The 19,750-nt window shown below is 39.1% G+C and overlaps 1 protein-coding gene and 1 pseudogene across 5 annotated transcripts in view; both read right to left on the bottom strand.

The window, feature by feature from the left end:
* Nucleotides 1–19,750, bottom strand: part of LAMA2 (laminin subunit alpha 2) — a 609,603-nt gene that overhangs the window by 135,317 nt on the left and 454,536 nt on the right. For all 5 annotated transcript variants that reach the window (XM_042987144.1, XM_042987146.1, XM_042987145.1 and 2 more), the window contains 2 exons: nt 17,689–17,831; nt 13,783–13,881 (listed from right to left, as the gene is read on the bottom strand). In XM_042987144.1, coding sequence (XP_042843078.1) covers nt 13,783–13,881; nt 17,689–17,831 — 242 coding nt within the window. The remainder of the gene's footprint in view (nt 1–13,782; nt 13,882–17,688; nt 17,832–19,750) is intronic.
* LOC102969241 lies at nt 1,491–3,332 on the bottom strand (annotated as a pseudogene).

The following is a 19,750-nucleotide window of genomic DNA, read 5'->3' as shown; positions in this document are numbered from 1 at the left end:
CTGCCTTGATTTCTACTTTCCTAATTAATTTATACAATAATGTGTAAGAGTCATCATTTACACACGTGGTACTGATTGATTATATGAGCATTCCAATAGTAAGATGTCATGACTTCGACATGACCTATGGTAAGAAAGAAGTGAAAAAAATTGGCATTAAGACCCTACGAAATTAAACTCCCCAGCTTCTATTTAGCACGTGAAATATGCCAAATTCTTTCCTTCTTAGGGCCTCCTGGGATCCTGCTGTCTCTGCCTGGAATGAACCTCTCTCTTACCTTTTCAGAGACTGGATCCTTGTCTTGTGTCATTTTTCAGCTTCAGTGGCCCTTCCTGGTGTGGCCATTCCCAGGGCACCTAGCCAGGTTTTCAAATTTCTGCAGAACATTTTCTTCATAGTACCAAACATTTTAGAATTACTTTAAGGCTTCCCTATTTATGGGTTACCTCCTTGACTAAAAGGCAAGCTGTAAGAGAGCAGGAACTTGGTCTGTTTTGCTCTTCACTTTATATCCAGCTCTTAGAACGATGCCTAACTACTAGCAAATATTGAATGAATGTTCAATAAATGATTAAACAGTTACCCAACACGTCTTGCCAACCTTGTTACCATTCTTATTGCCTATTTTTCTATAAACACTTCCAGAAAGAGCTTTTGTTTTATTGTTCCTTAACCTCTCTCGAATTATCTAAAATAAATCCAGCCTCTAAGAGTCAGTTCGTACCTAACCTTCTTTATGAAGCCATCCCTAACTGTTTTGGCTCATGCTTTCCTTTCTTACATTTCCTTTTCTTTCTTTTTTTTTGCTCTTAAAAGTTTTCTTTTAATATGCCATGAGATATCTTGATTATATATTTTCCAAGATACTTTTCCAGCCGCATCTTTCAATTCTTCCAAAAGATTTTACCAGTCTATCCAATGTAATGCAAGATGCTGCATTATACTTCTGTCCTCCTCTTTTTGAAAGCAATATAATCCTAATGACATCAATGGTCATACATTCTTATCTAATTAGGAAAAATATTTACAAACATCAGAAACACAGTTCTGAAACATCTGTATTACTTCTGAACTGAATTGGCATTTTCTGGCTTTAAAGAAAGGCAGCAGTTTTAAGCTTGTGACTTGCTGATGAACACATTTCTGGTGAGGGAAAGGGAAGGGGAGTGAATGTGGCATTTCTCCGCTGGCCTCAAAGTGCTAAATTTCACAAAGGGATACATCCAAAGCAAATATGCAATGGTGATTTTTAAAACTTTTATTGCAACACAACAATGAAGTAAACAGTAGACACCTCCCAATTTGTTTCCTAAAACAAACCAAAAAAACACGTAAACAGAGAGATAATTCTGCCTATTCTTGCACAGATCCTCACATTCAATGATCAAAAAAACTTTATACGTCAGTAATTATTTACATTTTAAGAAGTTCCTCTTCTCTCCTTTCCCCCCAACCCCACCAACTATTTAACTGGAAAGAATGGGCTTTCTTACACATTAACTTTATACATATTTGAAGAAGCAATGATAACTATCAATAACTTGACATTTCTGTTTACAGCTGATCCAATTTCTTTCAATTTCACAAAGCCATTATCAAGGGCTCCCACAAAATAGAGACCGTAGGTTCTAGGTAGCAAAGATTCTTTCAGAAATCAATGTTAAGTCAAAGAAATATAAAGCAGGGCATTACACTAAATTTTTGGATCCAATTCACTAAAAAAGGTGACAACCAGAAAAAGTTACCTAGTTTTTTTATAGAAGAAATAATGACCTGTAAAAAATATGATTTCTGGTTGTGTAATAGTTTACACACTATGCGGATTTGTGGCATCTGCTAATTAAAGCAGACATGTACTGTATATATATCTGCCCTATATCCCCACCCCCAACAATCTCATACCTTACACCAAGTATTGTGGCGATCAGCCCAAGTCCCTTCCAATCTTCATCAAAGTTTTGCTGTAGAAGGAAACTGACCTCCAAGTTCTTATTCTTCTCCCAAGCAAAATATGCTCACATCACAAGTCCTTTGGGAGATCCTAGTACCTGTAATCTTTCTATACCTTCTCATTCCTGAGGTATTACCTGAACGTAGTTCACAGGACCACTTCCACCTTCTGCAATTCCTCCCCGACACCTCCACTCCCTCCTCCTCAACTACCCGCTACTTGAACTGGTTCACCGACCACCTGAATAAAATGCTCCTGGTGTTGGCTAATTTGCTGCGGTAGTTGAGAATTTTCTTGACCTATTGTAGCGGTGCTAGAAACAGGGAAGAAGTTTGTTGAATAATTTGCCTCAGCTGTTGAAACTAAGGCTTATCTGCAAAACTTCAAGGGGATGTCCTCCAGAACGTGTAGGCATTGCTGCAGGTGCAGCCATTGAACACTGAGGAGCCCCAGGACCAGCCACCAGAGAGGGAGCAACCACAGCCTGACTTCCTCTACCTCCGGGATTCCCATAAAAAGGTGTTCCACTGCTCTGTCAGGGTGGTGGAGACTGGCTCTCAGGGCTGCAATTATTTGCTGGCCTCCACAGCCTATGAACATGACCTCAGTTATCACGGTCTCACAAGACTGACCCTCACACGTGTGCTGGTTGCATTTTCACAGAGGTTTGACCAAGGGGTGCCTGGGTGGCTCAGTCGGTTAAGCGCCCAATTCTATTCCGGCTCAGGTCATGATCTCATGATTGGCGAGTTTGAGCCCCATGTGGGGCTCTGCGCTGACAGCATGGAGCCTGCTTGAGATTCTCTCTCTGCCTCTTCCCCACTCTAGTGCTCTCTCTCTCTCTCTCTCTCTCAAAATAAAATAAACTTAAAAGAATGTTTGGCCAAGAAGAATCTCCTGATGTACCATCCAGTCGATGTTGGGTTAGTAGCCACTGGTGTTTCTGCCGGCTTTTCTGCAGGTGTTTCTTGGTTCATTGCTGGAAGGGTTTTGGGCTCAGAAGATGCTTGTTAATGCTGGAATGAGGAGTTCAGGTGTGGGAGTGGGAGCCAAAGTAGGGTGGGGGTGGGGACCTGAGCCCCAGCCAGTGCCGTGGAGGAGCTAATTGTGGCGAGGTGGCAGGATGTGACTGTTGGGCTGTGGCTGGTGCTGGTGCTGTCACTGCTTTGGGTTTTGCCACCATAACTATCACAAGGTTTTTCCATCAACTTCATTTTCTTTTACAGCAGTATCATCAGGAAGGACCTTGCCTGAATAATTATTCCTATGGGAAAGACTTCGTTCCCCTTTTCCGACTCAGTCTCCTCCTCCAGTGCTTCCACAGTCTCCCCTGCATTGACATCAATCCTGCTGCCGGAGGGTCTTCCGGGTGACCCACATGGTGCCGCCGGGCATCTCTGAGCCCAGCCTGCTCTGGGTGCTGGCTACTTGGTGGAACCCTCTTTCAGATTTTCAAACACAACTATCATGATCACCATTCATGACTATTTAGCGTAATAATTTTGATTTTTTTAATGTTTATTCATTTTTTGAAAGACAGAGACAGAGCGCAAGCAGGGGTGGGGCAGAGAGAGAAGGAGACACAGAATCCGAAGCAGGCTCCAGGCTCTGAGCTGTCAGCACAGAGCCCCACGCGGGCTCGAACTCACGAACCGCGAGATCATGACCTGAGCCAAGGTTGGACGCTCAACTGACTGAGCCACCCAGGCACCCCATAGGGTAATTATTTTGCTAGGTGTTTTGCCTTACCTATGTAAGCTCTGTCTTTGGGGCTAAGGCTATGTCTTACCTCTTTTTATTTCTCAGAGTTTCAGGCAGAGTAGATATTGGGTGATTAGCTGATATAATAATAATCAAACCAACTACAAATTCCTTGGACATTCTAAAGCCTGTTGGAGGGGAAAGAATCTCTCTCTCTATGCCTTCCCATTACCACTCAAACTGGCCATATGCCAGGTGCTATGCTTGCCAGCGAATGTGAATGGCTGGCCAGTTTCTGGGCATTTTTCAGAGCCTAATAGGAAGCTTGTGCTCAAGAGCTGCAGCTGAGTGCTGAGGAGGAGAGCCAGGCAGGAGAGCCTCCAGTCCCAACCACACTACATCCTTGTACTGGGCCCATGATCATTAAACAGTGGCCTGCGATCACACACCAAGTACTACGCTGGTGAGGGCAGTGTTGGGGTTGGGAGCAGGGAGAACTCTTTAGGGCCAGCACAGTGCTTACTGAGGAAGAAGACGGCCTTCCTTGCAGAGTCTAGAAGAGCTGCCTCTCTTGGCTGTGCTCCAGGAGAGGAGGAAATGTGAGGTTCTTGGCCAAAAAAAAAAAAAAAAAAAGGCATTGACTTACAGTATTAGCACTCTAAAAGAGGAGTTACTCAGGCTCAACTGTATCTTGGATTGATATGTGTGTTCAGAAGGGCTTATAATACTCTCTTGTGTCTCATTTACTCTTCCTGCCTTTAAAGATACACAGAGGACATGATCCCTCTTTTTATACAGGTGAAAATGAAGGTATGGAAAGGTTAAGTGGCATATCTGAACTTGTACATACAGGGAATTGGGGGCAAAACACAAATTTTCCATCTCGCAGCTTTTTATTTTGTCTGTATCAAACCCTAACTTATATTTGGCTAACATCCAGGAAGGTTAGGAAAATATATGAAAAAAGTTGAGTATTCTGGGTTGGAGGAGGGGCACTCCTTAAGTTAGGTAGTACTTTAAATGTATAATCTCTAGGGTTTACTAGATTAACATATTTAAGAATCCATATCAGAACATCATAGAGACATATTTTTAAAAGTCATGTCTTATTACACAGTAATTAGGCTGAAGAGTCACCCTTGTCAAAACCACCCATGAGAGACTCCATAAAGGAAGCTTATGACAAATGCACTATCAGCTATGGGGAGTGGTGATAGATGGCGGTATCATTGTAAAAGCTAAATTCACAGAAGTTTCATCCAGGACAGGCTATTGATAATGTTACAGATGAATGCTAAATACTACATGATAGGAGCTATCTATATGATTCAGTTTGGTTCTTCTTGTATTTTATTAAATTACCATTCCATTCCCTCGTCAGCTTCCCTGATATGCACTGTTATCTTGTCCTTTGAATATTTGACAAATGTCTTCTCATTTATCCTACTATGTTGTACAATCTTCCTTTCATTCTCTGTCTGTGATTTTCTCATTTTGACATCCTCTTACCTCAGTTCTACAATCTTTCCAGTGTTCTTTTCTAAATGATGCCTTAAGCAATACCTTGTGTTTCTCTCTTACTTTTGATTACCTTTTTTTACATTCAAGTTCACTAAACTGGGTATTTTTTTCCCTTCTATTTTTCTTCTTCTTTTTTTCCTTTTTCTTTTTTTTTTTTAAAGAGTATTTATATTAAGCAGCATGCATTACCATTAGGCACACATTAATTTACTTCTGAACAACGTACCTGTTACTTTCTCACCTTAGCTCAAGCAGTTTTCACTGTGCCTCTTGAAATCTGCACATAATTTTCTTGGTTGGATATTACTAGTGTCTTTCATTTTCTGCCTTCTTTATGTTAAAGCTAGAATCTAATGGGGCAAATCTGACTAGCGAAAAGACAACATTGCTTAGATGCCATCCACTTTTGCATTTGCAGACTTATATGGCTTCCTGCTAAAATTAAATTTCAGATCTAATCATTTATATGCTATTCTCAAGGGTCATTTTCAAAAACTACTGGTTTTGTATGTCTAAGTGTTGGTGAAGTACTCCTCAGGCAAGCTATTACACAACACAAGAGGAAACAGGGAAAAGCCAAGTGACCCTGTAGAATGGTAATAAGTGAGTTCTATGTAATTTCTCCCTAAATATTTCAGGTGTCAATTTTGAAAGTTCCAAACCAAACAAGTATCATGTGTTATACACTTTCTCTCTCTTTTAAAATATAATAGCAGAAATTAAAAAAAAAAACACTGTTGTCAACTTAAACCTTTTAAACATATAAACAAGGTAAACATTCAAAATTGTTGGCACTTAAAAAATTTAAAAACTAGTTTCATTATTTTAGAAACAATTTTTCTTTAAATTTGATTTAAAAATAGGCAGTAAAAGACAATGCAAGTAAAGCTAGGTTTTGATATTTTATACAATTCAGTCTATTAGATAGCATTCTCCCCTTCTAGATAAACATTTAGGAGATGTTTTTCAAAGGAAGTAAAATATCCAACTCAATATAAATATACATATATGCCTGATTTTAGTGTGTTTTACACATATTAAAAATCAATGCTTATTTTGAGTTTTTATACCTGTCAGCCAGTTGTTCAAGTGTTATTATTTAAATTATTCACAATTAACTAAATATTACTGAACTATGTGCATGATATTGGTGATAGCATGGTGAGAAAAAATATTTAGAAGACATACTTCCTATCTTTTTGAAACTCATAGTCTGGAGGAGTAGAGAAGTATTTGCTGAGTGATCATGAAAATAAATTTATATAATTACAAACTGAAGAAAAAACACAGTAGTATAAGCCAGTTATAGGAGGAGTCTCACCACACCTTAAATGTAACTCATAAGACAGGGTTCCATGAGCTGAGGTTTGAAGGGTTCATTGGAATTAACAGAAGTTAACAACATATAGGAGAAGGTGACTTACTTCAAAGGCTAAAGAAAACATATATGGAAAGGCTCTATGGTGGTGGGATGAGGTAACTGAAGGGCAGTATGGCTGGAGTGCAGATGTCCAGAAGCACAAGTAGTGGGAGATGCAGCCAAAGATAGGATTTGGGGCTTTAACCAAAGAGCAATGAGAAGTTGGGAGGATGAGTTTAAGCACTAGGGTGACATAGTCAAATTTGGAATAGCAAAAGTGCATTCTGGCTACACTGTAGAGAATAGAGTGGAAGGAAAACAGGAGTAAAAGCAAAAAGAATAGGTAGAAAGCCAATATGTTAATTCCAAACTAAAGGTTACAGAGATCGAATGAGAGCTGGTTAGCGGAGATGAAATCCATACAAGAAGGGGAACCTCCTCCAATTGGTAATGAGTTGAATAAGTGGGGGTACAGTGAGGAAGAAAAAGGACCAAGAAAAATTCCTAGCTTTCTGGCTTATATGTTCAGTGCACCAGATAACCAGACTGTGAGCTGGGGGAGAGATGAGGCTGGGGAGTTAAGCAAGAATCACATCACATCACAACAGGAGAGCATTATATGTCATATTGAACAAAATGGAGAGCTGTTGTAGAATTTGAAGGAAAGTGACATGATCAGATCCGTGATTCAGAGAGTTTACTCTGTCATATGAATAATAATTGCAGTCAAATATGGCTTAGAGAGAGTGAGGTCATACAAGGAAACTGAATTGGATTGGGTTGAAAATGGTTTATATACACAATGGAATACTATGTGGCAATGAGAAAGAATGAAATATGGCCTTTTGTAGCAACGTGGATGGAACTGGAAAGTGTTATGCTAAGTGAAATAAGTCATACAGAGAAAGACAGATACCATATGGTTTCACTCTTATGTGGATCCTGAGAAACTTAACAGAAGACCATGGGGGAGGGGAAGGGAAAAAAAAAAAAGGTTAGAGAGGGAGGGAGCCAAAACATGAGACTCTTAAAAACTGAGAACAAACTGAGGGTTGATGGGGGGTGGGAGGGGAGGATGGGTGATGGGGATTGAGGAGGGCACCTGGTGGGATAAGCACTGGGTGTTGTATGGAAACCAACTTGACAATAAATTTCATATTAAAAAAAGAAAATGAAGACAGAGTAAAAGGTAACTCATTCATTTTGTGGGGGACTGCCTAATATTGGAGGATAAATCGCTGAGATGCTCTAAACAGGAGGAAGTATGTGTTTTAAGAGGAAGATGGTAAGTTTAAGTTGAAATGTCCTGTTGGCAGTTAGGTTTCTAGGACTGAAGCAGGAAAATAAAGTCTGTCTTGAAAATATAAATTTCTTTTTTTTTTTTGAGAGAGAAAACACACCCATGAGTGCAGGGGAGTGGGAAAGAGGAGAAGGAGGGAGAGAGAGAATCCACACAGAATGCGGAGTCTGACGTGGGGCTCGATTCCATAGCCCTGGAATCATGACCTGAGCCAAAATCAACAGTTGGATGCACAACTGACTGAGCTACCCAGGTGCCCCAAAATATAGATTTTTGAATCATCAGCATACACATGGCAATTAAATGCCAAAGAAAGAATTTACACATGAGAAGAGATGTAGATTGATGACTGGACCTCAAGGAAACCAACTTTTAAGGGATGGACAGAGTAAGAGAATAAAAGAACAGAGAATTAAAAGAAAAATAGAGGAGGATATGTCAAGAAGGAAGGAAAGGTCAAGAGTGGCAATTGCTACAGGAGGTTCAAGTAAATTAAAGTTTTCATTGAATTCAGTGACCAATTTGTCATTGGTTATCTCGTAGAAATAGTTCAGTAGCAGGCAGAGAGAGGAAATCTAATTTTCAGTGGAGTGAGAAGTTAGTGAAGACTTGTTCCCAAGTTTTCAAAAAAATTTGGCTGTGAAACAGAAGAGGGAGCTAAGAGCAGCTGCTATAGAGGTATTTGGAGTTGTTATCAAAAAACATCTCAGTATTCCACACATATTGTAGGGCAGTTCAAATATGATTCCTGTGCTCAAGGAACTTATATTCCAAGAGGGAAATCACATGGCAATAAGTCAAAATACACTGCAAGAGATAGAGGATTATGTAATATTTTGCCTATGTAGTATTTGCACACTCACAAAATTATATAAAATACATGATAAGTGTTAGTTTGGGGAAGAATATGATTCTCTTTACCAAGATCATTATAAAACTAGATTGCTCCATGAAAAAATGAGCACAACACATATAAGCACTTGAAGGAGAGAGGGCAACACACACACCAGCTATGTAGGATGAGACTCACCAAATGCTTTAAGAAATCTAAAGAATATGTTAGTCCTAAAGTGCCTGGTTGGCCACCAAAGCAGAAGAAAAGAAGCATCAAAAACATCGGCTATACAAGTGAAAGAACTTTCCAGAGGAAAGGGAACTGGAACTATCAGGTGATTATAAGCCCACAGTAGTTTTCAATCTTGGCTGACATCAGAATCATCCAAAGAGTTCTTGAATATCCCAGTGCACTTACTGCACCTCAGGCCAATTATATCACAGCCCCTGTGAGGGGGTGTGAGACTTGGCCCCAGGTAACTCCAGTGTGGGTCCCTGGTTTAAGGCACTGTCTCCTTTAATGTAGGCAATGGAAATCATGGCTACTGCACTTCTCAGATTCTGGTCCCAAACGCTGGCTGGGTGATAAGGCTGTAAGATAAAGGTACTGATGGTCTTAGGCTGATACTATTGGATATTTCCAATATCCAGTATCATATCTTCTAGAAATGATGCCACGTGTATCAATTCACCTTCGGATTATTAAGCAGCTTGACCATGGGGAACGAACTGATCATGAAGACTTGAGTATCTAAGGTCTCCATGAGAGTTATGTTTCTAACTATAAATGTGATAGAGATAAGATTAATTCATAAATGAGGATTTCCATTTTCTCCTCATCCTCACATTATCAAGGAGATCTTTGCTTTCAGCAGTCTTATTTCTAGGCTTTTTGTGTTATAAAATCTAAAGAATTCACAGATAAAAATGGTCTTGCAGTGTGGTAAGAGGAAAAGGAATAACTTTACAGTAGACGAATCTGGCAAACATTACCTCAGCCATGTGATCAAGATCACCATCAGTATAATAAGACATATTGATTGCATGTGTTCTTAATTTGATGTGATACGGATGCTACTTTACCTCTTTGGTCTTTCCCACAAAACCCCATAACTCCATATTTTGATCACAAAAACATGAGGCAAAATCCAACTGAGGGACACCCCACAAATTATATGTACTTGTCAAAACTATCAAAATCATCAAAAACAAGGAAAGTCTAAATCTCAGTGTATAGTCTAAGAAGACATGACTAAATGTAATGCAGTATCTTGGATGGGATTCTGGAATAATATAAAGACATTAAGTGAAAACTGAAGAAATCTGAGTAAAGTACAGCTTTTGGTTAATAATAATGGCTCAATACTAGTTCATTAGTTGTGATAGACATACCATACGAAGAAAGTAACAGTAGGGAAAACCAGGTATGGGTCCTGGAGGAAATCTTTGTCTTATCTTTGTAACTTTTCTATAAATCTAAAGCTATTCTAAAATAACAAGTTTATTTAAGAATGGTATTGGAAGTAACTGAAATTGGATCATAGACCTAATTGTAAAATACAAAACTATAAAGCACCTAGACAATACCATAGGAGAAAATACAGATGACCTTGAATATGGTGACAACATTTTAGATACAACACCAAAGGTATAATCCATGAAAGAAATAATTGATAAGTTAGACTTCATTAAAATTAAAAACTTCTGTACTGTGAAAGATGTTGTCAAGAGAATGAGAAAGCAAACCACAGACTGGGGGGAAATATTTGCAAAAGACATATCTGAAAAAGGGCTATGATCCAAAATATACAAAGACCTCTTAAAGCTCAATAAGAAAACAACACAACTAAAAAAAAAATGAGAAAAGACTTAGTCCATCTGGGTTGTCATAACAAAATACAATGCGCTAGGTGGCTTATAAACAACCGAAGTTTATTTCTCATTGTTCTAGAGACTGGGAAGTACAAGATCAAGTCCCCAGCAGATTCGGTGTCTGGTGAGGACTCACTTCCTGGTGTCATTTTTCACTGTGTCTTCATATGGCAAGGAGGGGGAAAAGGATCTCTCTTTTATAGGAGTTCCTTTAGTAAGAGCACTGATTCCATTCATGAGGGCTCCACATTCATGAACTAATCACTTCTCAAAGGCTTCGTCTCCTATTATCATCATCCTGGCAGTTAGAACGTCAACATAGGCATTTTGGAAGTGACGAAACACTCAGACCATAGTGAAGATCTGAACAGACATCTCACCAAAGATGATGAACATACAGATAGCAAATAAATATATGAAAAAAATGCTTGGCATCATATATCATTAGGGAACTATAAATTAAAACAAGGAGATACAACTCTACACCTATTAGAATGGCCAAAATTCAAAACACTGACACCACCAAATTCTGGGGAGGATGTGGAACAATTAGAACTCTTCTTCATTGCTGGTGAGATGCAAAATGGTGCCGCCAATTTGGAGGATAGTTTGGTGATTTCTTACAAAATGAAACACACTTTACTATATGATCCACCAATTCAGCTCCTTGGTATTTACAAAAATGTATTGAAAACTTATGTATGCAAATGTATATAGTAGCTTTATTCATACTGCCAAAACTTGGAAGCAACCCAGATGTCCTTTAGTAGCTGAATGGCTAAATAAACTGTGGTACAATCAGACAATGGAAAATATTATTCAGAGCTAAAAAAGAAATGAGCAATCAAGCCATGAAAAGAGATGGAGAAAACTTAAATGGATCCTACTAAGTGCAAGAAGCCAGTGTGAAAAGGCTACTGTATGATTCCAACTATACGATACTCTGCAAAAGACGAAACTATAGAGACAGTAAAAAGATCAGTTTTGCGGTGGTTTGAGAGGAGGGGTCGTGAGTCGTTGGAGCACAGAGTGTTTTTAGGGCAGTGAAACTATTCTGTATGATCCTATAATGGTGGAGACAGGTCATTAAACATTTGTCAAAACCCATAGAATGTACACCATGAGGGAACCCAAAAGTCAACTATGAACTTTTAGTGATAATGATGTGTCAATGTAGCTTCATTTATTGTAACAAATGTACCCCTTTTGGGTGGGGGGTGTTAATAATGGGGGAGGATATGTATGTGTAGGATTGGGGGTATATGGTAATACTCTGTACTTTCAATCAACTTTGATTTTATTTTACGCTTATTTACTTTGAGAGAGAGAGAAAAAGAGACAGCATGATCAGGGGAGGGGCAGAGAGAGAGAAGAGGACACAGGATCTGGAACGGGCTCAGCAGAGAGCCTGATGTGGGGCTCGAACACACAAATGGTAAGATCATGACCTGAGCCGAAGTCAGAGGCTTAAGTGACTGAACCACCCAGGTGCCCCTCAGCTTTGCTTTTAGCCTTAAACTTTTCTAACATATAAAGTCTATTTTTAAAATTTTATTCACTATTGGAGAGTCTGCTGAAGAGATGAGATGATGTAGGCTAACACATAATAAAGGTATGACTTTCCTAGTAAAATATTTATGTTTCCAGGCTTAGATCATTAGGCTGTAATCAGATCATTGAGATAATAATTGTGTCAGGTTTGTTTATACCTCTATCCCCAGTGTCTGTCATTCTGACAGAGTACCTAGAACATGGTAGATGCCCAATAAGTATTGATAAAATGAATGAATAAATGAAGTGTCCCCTGTTCCATGGAATATTCCCTAATTAACATAACAAGATTAACACTTCATTTGCATGTGTTTCTCAGGTGCATTTCTTGTTCCTCTTTTTATTTAATGTTTTATTATATATTTGCATGCAGTTGTCCCATATTACTCTCCATACATTTAAATACATATGTACACACACACATATACACACATGCACACACACACAAACTAGATTCAAGTTCATTGAAGACAAAGACAGCTTCATTTGTATCTTTCGTCTGTAAACACCCAGCTTGGGCGAACATTCAGAAGTGCTTGTTGAATTGAGTTTACTTTGCTGTGATTGGTTGAAAATTTCTTATTTATTTGTATTTACATAACAAATACAAAAGTATTAACTATTAAATTAATAGGAGATAAGTGTACATTAATCTAATTAATACTAACTACATCTGGCAAGAAACCCTATTCTGTATCTTGCTGGTACAAGATTCTGAAAAAGTGTTTAATATGCTATTTGTGATATCAAGGCCATTGTTTAGCGTTCTGTGCTCAGAAACTGATTTGATTTCCCTACAGAAATTTTCCTAAACCCTGCAGCATGCTTGTGTGGTGGAAACCTTACTAGGCCAATGGGAATCTGGAGCCTAGGTTCCACTTAGGTTCCTGAGTCTAGTGAATTATGTAGCCATCGGTAATTCATTTCACTGTCACAACGTGAGGTATCTGTTCTTAAACGAATAAAGAAGAAATGAACTGGATAATATGTAAGAGCTTCTAGCTCCAATATTCTTTGCCATTTAAAGCTCTTAGATAATCCGACTGGATGCCTAAATTACAGGTCAGTTTTCTGTTCATGCAGTTTTCTGGCCACAAGATGGCGAAATTTTGTTGTTTTCTTTATTCTCTAATAGCAAAAAAGAAATTTTACCCTTTTGCAGTTTTGAAAGTTGAAAACACCCAATTCCTTAAAAAGTCTGATAAATGTAACATGGACTTTACATTCTAACTTTTAAAAGGGTCTTAAATGCTTTGGATTTTCACAATAAAGATTTCCTCTTTTGTGTAGGAATACTGATTTAGACTATTTCTATACAAATGCAAATATCCCGTGATGAGATCAAAGCGTCTGTAAGTATTTTCATTTGTTTTTCTTTTCCCTTACATAGTCAAAGACAGTGCTGTTGGAATTCAGAATTGATAAAGACTTTACATGCGACTGGGTTGAGTTTTCAAAATACACTGTCAACTCTGGTATTTTTAGCCTTTGTCCTTGACACTGTCCAAGTTTCACAAACTTCTTTGACGCTAAGATTTTCTTTGAGGAAGCAGTGGCAGATCAAAATACATTTACTTTGTGCACCAAATTGGGAATTAGAAACAAGATTTGCATTTCAGAAATGTGATGTAATTTTCATTAACATTTAGGGTCTATCTGCTTTAAGAGGATTCGTGGTCTTCCCAACTTACCCTGGTCAGAAGCTCATTCATTTCCATCATGAGGGTGTTCAGATTGCCCTCTGCCAATTGAATGAGCCTCTCTGGGGCTCGCTGAGGTGAGAGCAAATGCTGAAAAACATTTCCATAAACATTTTAGTAAATGGTTTTGCAGTGATCATGGGGTTGAACATTTAACAGAACAGTTTCCCTTTATATCCGAGGTATTTAGCCTTCTCACCTTCAAAGAAAAGATAAAGAAACCATTTCAATTGGGCACATATCTACAAAGTGCTATGCAGAAGAATATCCTGGCAAGTAATACAAATTGCAGTCATGTATTGAGATATTACTCTGTGCTAGGCTTTTTTTTTTTTTTCACGTAATTCCTACAACAGTTGTATAAGGTAAATGCTATTTTGTCTTCTGTCTGAGCAAACTATGGCTCTAAGAAAGTTAAAACTTACACAAGACCACATGGCCAGTAAGGGGGACAGTCAAGATGAACCATGCATGATTGTTTCAGGCTCCCACTTCAACCAAACAGAGATACTGTTTACAAGAAAGAAAGAGAACGGGAGACTGTGACAGAGGGACCTGGCCGGGCACTAACTAACTGGTCTGGCCTCGATGTTGGAGGAGCTGGTCTGCCACTCATAGCACTGCTGTTTTCTTCTCCTGTTGAACGTAATCAATCTCACAGAACACTAATGTTAGACAGGGTCACTCTCTGACAGTGATGAATGAAAGAAAACACGAGACCATTCCATAATCGTGTCTACACACAGACAAATCCATGGTCTCTGTGCAGACCACAAAAATACCAAAAATTCATTTGCTGTCAAATCTGAGTGACCACTGCCTCTTAAGAAAACATAGCGTTAGCCTCCCTTGTTCTTCCCTCCTTCTAGATAAGATTCATTAGAAGAATCAATTATCCCCAATTCCTAACCCAGCCCAAATCCCTGCTTCCTGAAACCTGCCCCCGAACACCGAGCACAAACCCAAATGCTCTAAGTCATTTCTACTACCCTCTTATTGAGACATGCCCCAATTCCCCAAGGTGTTTGGTGTCCCTAGTTGCAATGAGTCAATAAAGGCTCTGTTCTCTGTGGTCTCTGGCTGCAACCAGAGCAGTGACACAGGAAAGGGACTGAACAAAGAGGTAAAATATTACCATCTAAAAATATCGAAATAGGATACCAAGCATCTGGGTATTAAATAAATTGTAGAAGAAGAACAAAAACACAGAATCAAGAAAGGCTGCGCTTTAAGGAAAATCAAGGTTGTGTTGACCAGCACTCAGTCAGCCCTCGGGAAGTACTGTGTCGCCTGGCTTAGGTGACAGCCACAGATTGGAACCTTTTCCCATAGGGCCTTTGCTCCTTTATCTGGTGCTTATGTATTATTTTAAAAATTGCTTATGTCCTCCTGAAGTATTGGCTTTCCTAGTTTAGTTTCCTTTCTTTGTATTCCTTCTGTGTACAGCAGGTCCCCCTCATCCACAGGGGACACATCCAAAGATTCTCAGTGGATGCCTGAAACTGCTGATAATAAGGAACTCTGTATATACCATTTTTTCCTTATGTCTATGTACCTACGATAAAGTTTAATTTATAAATTAGGCACAGTAAGAAATATACAACAATAATAAAATAGAACAGTTATAAAGACATACTGTAATTAAAGATATGTGAATGTAGTCTCTCTCTCTCTCTTTCTCAAAATATCTTGCTGGACTGTACTCACCCTTCTTGTGATGATGTGAGACGATAAAATGCCTACATAATGAGATGAAGTGAGGTGAATGACACAGGCACTGTCATGGAGCATCAGGCTACTTACTGACCTGGTGAGAAGTCAGAAGGAGTCTCATCTGCTTGTGAACCATGGTTGACTGTGGGTAACTGAAACCATGGTTAAGGGGGAATAAGGAAAATAAATGACCAGCGTCTTCCTTATAAGACTCTTTACATTCCTGAATGCCAGGCCTACAAGGTAAACTCAGATTCCGCTGACTAGCTTTCAAGGTTGTCCTTCATATCACCCTGCTCCACTCCAGTTTCTAGCTTTATGTTTTACTAGCATGCTGCCTTCTGATATCGAACAGACAGGCCTTGTGAATTCCCAGCTCCGCCTCTGCTCACCTGCTCTCTTGGCCTCCATGACAAGAGCATGTATGAGCCCAGGGCCAGGAGGGCCACATCACTGGCAGGCTGGGCCCTTCCAGGGAAGTCATTTTCTCTCTCTGAGCTTTACAAAGGTGGTTTCATCCTCACCAGCCCTAAAATTACAGTGGCCTCTATTCAAATCCTGGCTCTGCATTTAGTAGCTATGTGATCTTGTGTCTCTAACTTTTCTGTGCTTTAGTTTCCCTACCTGAAAACAAACAAACAAACAAACAAACCAAAACCAAAACATAAAAGATACCGTATTTCTTTCCTACTTCTTGGAGTTTCTGTAAGATTTATGTGTGATAATTCATGTAAGACTTTAGTCACTTAATTGCTTAGCACAGAGATAATCATCAGTAAGTGTTAGTCTCACTGTCATCGCTATTGGTTTCTTCTTCTGGAAAAGAGGAATAATAATGCTTACCTTAAAGGCCATGATCCAGATTACAGAATATATTCCCCTAGAAGAATATCTGCCAGTGCCTAGTGAATAAGTCTTAGGTTTTTTCCTCCAGACCTTGCCAATATTTCTCTGCCTATTAAAATTGTGTCTATCCTTCAAGTTCCAACACAAATGATGCTCTCATTAATAATGCATTCTCTGGTTATTCTGAATATTACCCATTTCTCCAATCTTTGTAATCTATTGTAAATCAAATTTTTATAAAGCACATGGTGATTATGCTGATTGTTTAATTATTGTTTTAAGTACATAGACTGTAAGCTTCCTGAGGGTAGTGACCACAGGATAGGAGTCATGAAACCCCCAGGGGACCAAGAACAATACTGAAATCATCCAGAATTTCTCAAAAACCAAACAAACAAACAAACAAAAAAAAAAAAAACAAACCAAACCAAACCAAAACAAAACAAAAAACACCTGACCACTGACTGATAGTATATACAGTAGTTACTTTTCATTTTGTCATTAGATGAAACCCTAATTTCCTTAACGTTTCCTCCTATCCCACCAACTACCACAAGGTTCCACAAGGTTTTAGATTAGTGTTACTCAAATTAGTTCTTGTTGAAGTATTTTCAAAGGTCTGCTAGCTCTCCAGTTCCAAATTTTAATCTTGTGCTTTCACTTTGACAGGAAACTTAAATGTTAATGTAAGCATTTCTGGAACTCAGGCTGGGCACCTGAGAGACGGATAGGATCACAGGATCTCAAAACCTATCTTTGCATGCATGTTTGATCATATGGCAGATCGAGCGCATAAATCATTGAACTTGTCAAGTGATGCCAAATGTCATTTTAGGGCCCCTTGCAAGGGGCTCTGTAGTTCATATTGTGGAATAGTACAAGTTACATGCAACATACTGATCAAAGAACCCGTGTGGAAGTAGTCAGGATTCTTGTTGCAATTTGCTTTCAGCAAAAATCATCTGTTATTTTATATTAATGTTTTTAATTTTAATTTTACTGTTTTTTTTAGGCTTTTGTAAGGATTAATGTGTTTTGATTTTATAGAGCTCTAAGTATAGGGAATTCATACCTGATTTTATGTTTGTACATATTTAAATAACATAATAAAGCTGATTTAGGCCAAGCACTGGGGGTACATAAGCCTCTTTCCCTTTATAACAATCTGTATATTATAGTGCTCAAATTTGAAATGTACTGCTTTAGAAAGTCTCTGAATTTCCTCACTCGCTGCTTTCCTTGATTTGCGGCGATGGGAAGAAAAATTTCTCAATGATGGCCCCTTGGGAAGCTTCTGTCATATTTTCCCTGGCTCTTACTGTCACTGCTCCAACCTACCTTTAGTTCTTGAGTCCTATTTTCAAGGCCATACAGCATCGTATATGGGGCAGGCAGCGGGCCAGTGAGGTTGACGCTCATGGCCATCTGCTCCAGGCGAGCCAAGTCACCGAGAAGAAGGCCCGTGCATTCATCTCCACAAACTGTGAGAGGGAAACAACACAGAATATTTACTTCTGTTAAGTATCCCAGGCAGATGTTCAGAGATTTCAGCTATGAAATATTTTATGGCCCAAGTATAATTCTGCTAGAGATGCTGCTGCTCATCTTAGACAATTAATGCTTTCAGATGGATGACAGTTGAAAAAAAAAAAAAAAACAGAACGAAAAGAACAACAGAAGAGCAGACATGCCTGTTGCCCAGAAAGCTGAAATATGGACAGCGACATAAGCTGAGGAACCAAAGAGGAGGAGCAAACGGATTTTGAGGGAAACAAGCATATTGCAGAAGTACGAGAGGTAAGGCGTGCAACACAACATTATAAATGTTCCAGAATTTCCGCATAAGCAATCTAGAGGACATCTGGAACTAGGGAATAAAACATGCTCCAGTGTCTAAAAATGCATGTGGAGTATCTGTAGCAACTGGGTCTCTACCCACTTTGCGTACCGGGTACACCGCATATCCCCAAACTGTACAACGTTTCAGCTTGACAGCTACTGAAAAGAATTATTTAAAAAAAAAAAAAAAAAAGAAAAGGGAAAGAACTTTGCTTTTTATAATTTGTGGTCTTTTGCTCGTGATAATGTATTGATTTATTTACTTACTTACCTATGTACTTGCCAACTTCTCTTTAGGCTTTCAGCCCATGAGCACCCGTCATTCCACATGCTCTCACAAATTCCTGCTTTGCTAATTAACCCCATCCAGCCTTGTGGCTAAATTATTGTGAAGGGCCAGGAAAATGTTATTCCTTAAGCAGCCCAAAGTGTTAATGTTCTATGTATAATATTTCCAACAATTAGAAAGAGGACTACTCAAATTTGGTGTGGTAGATGGGGGGCTGGTGGTAGAGTCATTAGAGCGAAAAAAAAAAAAGGATTGCCTTTTCATTATTAGATTCGTTTCATAAGCAGTAGGATTTCTACAATGAAAAGACATGAATTCTTTTGTAGGATTTTAAATATATCCGTAGTCAGTTCGAACTTTTCAGTTCAATTGTTTTTTTCCTCTACCCTTTGCATCAGAGCAGTGAGATGCAGCTTCTCCATGCCAAGGAGCATGTCCTACCGTGTTTATGATATGCATTTATGGATATGGTTATAATTTCCAGCATATATGCAACAGAAGGAGGTATCAAAACTATGCATATTAGAAGAGAGGTAAATACATAACATGGAAGATACCAAGCCTGGAGCAGGTTTGGACCATGCCCCAAATTGGCAAGAATTCAATTAGGTCTCTTCACAGCACTCCCCTGAGCTGCCTAATGGAGAGAAAACTATTAACTGAAGCTTGTAACTAAAGAGAAGTAGTACAGAGGGTGATTTTTTGATAGAACAGCAGTTAGAGGTGAGTTACAATATCCCCTCACAGGGATTAAACTGCCCCAGCAGGGCTTTTAATAAATCAGCTCCTTACAGGTGATACCTGCAACTGTACAGCTGCACCTGCAGGAGCTTCTCCAGCGGAGTGAGCAAAGAGGCTTTGGACGCAGGAGCCGAAGTGTGGGACTAGAGCTGTGTTCTCTTCCTCTTCTGCTAACCAGAATGAAAGGGAACTTGCTCTGCATGGAAACTCAGTGTAAAGAACACAGCATCGCACCTTCCCGCTCCCAGTTCAATGCGAGTCCTGGAGAAGCTTTAACACGCTTGTCTACATGAAACACTCACAGAAAACACAACCTGCAACATAATTAGGTGCCGAACTGACTGTGCCTAAACATCAAGACACAGTCTGGTTCTCAAATGTTAGTGGGTCTCAAAATCATCTGAAGAATGTTCTGGCTTCTGATTCTCTGACCGAGAACGTGCTTTCCTAACAAGCTCTCAGGTAAATACTAATACTTCTGGTCTAGTGGTAACCAGATTGGCAGCAGTGACGTCACCTGGGAGTTTATTG

The sequence above is a fragment of the Panthera tigris genome, chromosome B2 (genome assembly GCF_018350195.1).
Source record: "Panthera tigris isolate Pti1 chromosome B2, P.tigris_Pti1_mat1.1, whole genome shotgun sequence".
NCBI classification, from domain to species: domain Eukaryota; kingdom Metazoa; phylum Chordata; class Mammalia; order Carnivora; family Felidae; genus Panthera; species Panthera tigris.
This window is presented reverse-complemented; position numbering and strand designations above follow the sequence as displayed.